The sequence below is a fragment of the Rhipicephalus sanguineus genome, chromosome 1 (genome assembly GCF_013339695.2).
Source record: "Rhipicephalus sanguineus isolate Rsan-2018 chromosome 1, BIME_Rsan_1.4, whole genome shotgun sequence".
Classification (NCBI taxonomy): domain Eukaryota; kingdom Metazoa; phylum Arthropoda; class Arachnida; order Ixodida; family Ixodidae; genus Rhipicephalus; species Rhipicephalus sanguineus.
Window position 1 is genome coordinate 5,252,109 of NC_051176.1, and position 5,405 is coordinate 5,257,513.

Below are 5,405 nucleotides of genomic sequence, written 5' to 3' on the forward strand. Positions count from 1 at the left end.
TTAGGCGCCAAAAATAGGCAGGCAAACACGTTTTAGGCATCCAGCGTCATAAATGTAGGTAGCATAAATTTTTACATAAAAGCAAATAATTTCAAAACAATGATGTGCGCGACCTCTATCTGCAACAGGAAAGCAAACAAAAATAGTATTGTTGCGGTCTTAAAGCTCCTCAGGACCTGTCAATAAAGTTCTTGACTGACTGACTCACTGTTTATGTTGTCCTAAAGGCGCTAACATTTGAACATAGCCATGCAATTGTCTTTTGTCTCGCCCGGTTCACCGAAAATGGTCTCTCCTTTTGTTATCTACCATGGTGAGTCTAGTGTACACTGTCGATAAGCACACTCTTTGGTCTCATTCTTCTCAAAATGGCTGAGAAGGGCGGCACAGGAGCAGATAGCCAGACTGCTAAAAAACTACAAGATAGGGATGTCTCGTATCGACCGGTTCTATTCGCGTGGGCTCGATTTCTCCCATGTCAGTAAGCACCTTAGGGAGTAAATTACAAAGAAGACAAAAGCCGCCTGCACGTCACATTTTTCTTTTCTTTTTTCACCTTCACTCTCCTTTTCCCTGACACCCTCCACGGTGTCGCATTCGCCAACCGCTCGCGCCATATCGGCGCGGCGGCTTATGGAGGCTGGCGGGTCCCATTTCACCGCTGCTAGCGGTTGTTTTCCGGAAGTTCGTTGAACTAAAGCCCCTCTATCTTTGAAAAGCAGGTGAAGGTTTTATCCAGCCTCCGCGCCCTGTGATAGGCCGGTTGGCGACACGTGACGGTTTCACCGTCGCGCCTCGCCCTAAAGGCCTGAACGCACGTACGCGTTGCAGTGCGTCAGCGCGTGACCTTTTGGCGTGGCGCCGCGCCCTCTCCCTTAAGGGAGAGAGGGCACGCGGCTACGCGAAGCAGCGCACCCTCTCTCTTCATAGGGAGAGGGCGCGGCGCCGCGTCAGAACGTCACGCTCTGACACGCTGCAACGCGTTCGTGAGTTGAGGCCTTAAGGGTTCAGCGGCGGTAGCGCTGGGCCGGTACTAGGTACGGGTGTCTGTGTTTTCAAGCATGGAGTTGGACCACTTTAGTAAGCAGGCAGCACTTCACGCGCCTCTCGCATTGTTGCTGCAAACCGGAAGTGCGTATGTCCCTGATGCTTGAGTGGACGCAGGAATTTTGCATTTAAATTGAATGCTTCGAGCTTGATATGCTAGTATGCCTGGCTTAGGTTGCCTCACCGCGCGGAGGACAAAAAAATGCTTTTTTGTTTTGCGTTCCTCGCTGTGACAAAAATGTTTGCTGAATCCACAAAATCACAATATCCACAAAATCAGGCGCAATGAATTTGTGCCCACATTAAATACCCGGCTATGCGAAGTAAGACCATTGTGCAATGCTTATAACTTTGTGGTGAGCGTCGGAACTCGCAAGCCCAAGTTGTGTTTATATTCTCACGCCTCCGCACCCGCACGTAACATAAACGCTGTGCCGTGAACCTCACTTTGTGGATCATTTCTTGCCCTGTGCTTCTGTGTACGCGTAAGACAATCTGTGGTGTACGCTTTCCCTCTCCTCTCTTTCTTTCCCCCTATCGCAGGCGGCCCGCGCTCGGGTGCCGCTGCAGCTCAGCAGACGGAGAATAATTGGCGGTGGTGGCGGCGTTACGGCCAGTACCTGATCGCATCCTCTTCGTGTTACAGGCACATTGAAAACGCCGGTGCTGCTTTCCCTGCTCGTCGAGATGGGCCGCTGGTTATCCCTGACCCTTCGGTGTCGCCTATCGTCAAGCGGGACCGTCATCACTGGAAGTTTCAACTGCCCACACCTGCGCATATTCACTGCCATTGTGCCATATCTACGTGCCAAAGAAAACTACGCGCTTCACCTGACGCCACAACAGGACACGTGTCTGCAGCTGCGTTTATAACACGGCGCACTTCACTCAGGCGGCAATTGGCGGTGGTGGCGGCGTTACGGCCAGTACCCGATCGCATCCTCTTCGTGTTACAGGCACATTGAAAGCGCCGGTGCTGCTTTCCCTGCTCGTCGAGGTGGGCCGCTGGTTTTCCCTGACCCTTCGGTGTCGCCTATCGTCAAGCGGGACCGTCATCACTGGAAGTTTCAACTGCCCACTCCTGCGCATGTTCACTGCCATTGTGCCATATCTACGTGCCAAAGAAATCTACGCGTTTCACCTGACGCCACAACAGGAGACGTGTCTGCAGCTGCGTTCATAACACGGCGCACTTCACTCAGGCGGCAATTGGCGGTGGTGGCGGCGTTACGGCCAGTACCTGATCGCATCCTCTTCGTGTTACAGGTTAGAACTTTACTCTCTTCACTTCTGCGGTTGTTTTTGATGCTGTACCGCTGCCACCACTGCCACTACTATTGTACCAGTGCATTATACAAGTGTTCCGTGTACCAGTGTACCGCATTAGCGCTACTACGTAGTCACTATGTCAAAAGAATACGTAAGACTTCTTCAGGATTTCAAGGAAGAGCTCAAAACAGAGTTTAGAACGTTTAAAGAAGCTATGGAAAGAAACATGCGCACAGAGGAACGCAAAGTTCACGGGGAGCTGGAGGAAATGAAGAAAAGCCGGGAATTCTTTAGTAACAGCTTCGAGGAATCCAACCGTCTGGTTTCAACCGCGGTTGCCGAAAACAAAGCTTTAATGAAACAAAACGAAGAACTTCACCAGAGAGTAAACCTGCTTGAAAAGAATCTTGGTGAATGCCAAGCAAACCTGGTCAAAGCCGAACAATATTCCAGAAACAGAAATTTGGAAATCAAGGGCGTGTTGCAAAGTCCCAATGAAAGCATTCCAGATGTCCTGAAGAAGTTAGGTGATGCTGTTGGCGAAGCTATCACAAGTGCTGATATAGAAGTGTGCCACAGAGTAAACACCAGAGACAAAAAGAACACTAACATTATCGTACAATTTCAAAGGCGGAGTAAGCGCGACCAAGTGCTAGAAAAAGCACGAAAGAAGCGATTGACGAACAATCATCTTGGTCTGTCATCATCAGGAGAAGCCCCCGAAGACCCACCAATTTACATTAATGAGCACCTCTGCCCACATCTCAAGAAACTCTTGGGAAATACGACTGCACGCAGGCGCGAATGTGGGTGGAAATACGCATGGTCCAAAAACGGATCCGTTTACGCTCGTCGAACTGACACATCACCTGTCCTGCTAGTTCAGCGCGAAAGCGATCTTGACAAGATCACCGCGTAACATCCCGTGACGTTCTAACCATCACTGCTGCGTCCGAACGATGGCGAACGATGCAATTCTCCCTGCGCACGTTGCGCAAATTACAGCAGATATAAAAACCAGTAAATCGGTTAAACTTTTGCATATTGACGCTAGATCAATCAGATCAAAAAGTGATGACATAATGACATTTATCTATTCTTGTAATACAGCGTTCAATGTAGTTATGTTTACCGAAACATGGTACGATGATGACACTGAGCATCTTGTGATGCCCGGGTACAACCACTTCTTCTTAAATCGCTAAGAAAGTAGAGGAGGTGGTGTGGCCTTGCAAACAAATTTTTCTGGATTGCAGTTGGTTCGTGACTACACTGTTGCCACCGAAAACTATGAAATTTTGTGCGTTAGGAAAGACTCCCAAATGTTTGGTGTTATTTATCGACCACCGCATGGTAGCATACGCGAGTTTCTTGGTTTTTTCGACGAACTGCTCTCGTTTGCGAGCAACAATGCATTAGCCTAACTATAGGTGGCGATTTGAATATTGATGTATTGAAAGATTCAGCGCCTGCTGTTGACTTGCTGCTCACACTGCAATGTAATGGGTTCCGCAATGAAATCACTGCGCCAACCCGTGTTACCACTACATCCACATCTTTGCTTGACCTGTTCATCACAAACACAGTTGCTGAAAACGTAATTTCCCGCGTCATAATCTCCGATTTGAGCGATCATCTGCCTATCATGCTAATACTTGAACAGCAATCAACGCTTAGAAAACGAAATGAAAAGAAAACATACCGAGACATATCAACACGTACACTTGAGGATTTTAGGCAAAGACTTTTGCTCATAAATTGGAGTGAGGTAACGGCCCTTACAAATGTGAATAATGCGTACGATAAGTTTCTACACATATTTAAACAGTGTTATTACGCTTCCTTCCCAGATAAAACATACCACGGGTGCAAGAGGGCTCGCAAACCGTGGGTCACTCGAGACTTGCTAAAATTAATCAACGTGAAGAACAGGATGTTTGAGGTATTCCTTAAGACACGCAACAGCGAAACGCTGCGGGAATTTAAATGTTTTCTAAACAAATTGAACAAAGCTATTTTGAAAGCAAAGGAAGATTATTTTAGAACAATTTTCGACAATGACTGCCTACGAAAAGTGACGTAGTCTGGAAAAATTTAAATAATATCTTGAATAGAAAGCCAGTATCAGACGCCGTTGACTGTATGGTGGTTGATAATGTGTTACTAAGCGGCGAAACACTCGCGAACAGTTTCAATGATTTTTTTGTACAGATAGGAAGCACTGATACTTCCCCGGTTACTTCTGTAGATGTTCTAAGAACATCACAGTCTTTCTTTTTTCAGCCTACTTCTGTTTCTGAGGTGATTACCCTTTTTTCCGGCATTCAGAATAGTCGTAGCCCTGATGCTGACGGATTAGTAATCAAACCCGTTAAGTACGTACTAGATTTGATTGCCCCTGTCATCGCACACATATTTAACAAAGCAATCTCATGTGGCGTTTTTCCAAGTAGCATGCGAGTTGCTAGAGTCACAGTAATTCATAAAGGCGGCGACAAAAATAGCTTCTCCAACTACCGTCCAGTCTCAATATTGCCAGTGTTTTCGAAAGGCCTTGAGAAAGTTATTAATACCCGCATCGAGAGCTTTAGTAGAAGATTTAATCTCTTAACTACCTATCAATTCGGATTTAGAAAAAATCGTTCCTCAGAAGACGCACTCTTGCTTCAAAAAGAGCTCATATTAGAAAACATAGAAAACAAGACATTGACAGTAGGACTATACCTCGATTTTAGCAAAGCCTTCGATCGTGTCAATCATGCTATTCTCTTACAGAATATGGAATGCTACGGTTTTCGGGGAGTTGCATCACAACTTCTTCGCTCCTACCTAGATGAAAGACTTCAATTTACCGAAATAGGCACTCACAGATCACGTCTGCGGCGTATCTCTCGTGGAGTACCACAAGGCAGCATTTTAGGGCCAATATTTTTCCTCTTTTACATTAATGATATAATAAAATTAAACACCACGTGTCACTTCATCATTTACGCCGACGATTGCACCGTATTTTTTAAAGGCCATGAATTATGTAGCATTCAAGCTGAAGCAAGTGCGTTCTGCTCGAAGCTGAATGACTGGTGCAAGGC

General features: G+C 46.5%; 1 protein-coding gene across 1 annotated transcript; it reads left to right on the forward strand.

Moving 5' to 3' along the window:
• The first annotated feature begins 2,425 nt into the window (after positions 1 to 2,425).
• Positions 2,426 to 3,511, forward strand: LOC125756970 (uncharacterized). Its single transcript, XM_049412058.1, has one exon. The coding sequence runs from the start codon at positions 2,453 to 2,455 to the stop codon at positions 3,233 to 3,235; it is 783 nt and encodes a 260-aa protein (XP_049268015.1). The 5' UTR covers positions 2,426 to 2,452; the 3' UTR covers positions 3,236 to 3,511.
• Positions 3,512 to 5,405: the final 1,894 nt, after the last annotated feature.

Excerpts from the sequence above, each read along its gene's own strand:
- LOC125756970 (XM_049412058.1), top strand. The coding sequence starts at position 2,453 with ATGTCAAAAGAATACGTAAGACTTCTTCAGGATTTCAAGGAAGAGCTC.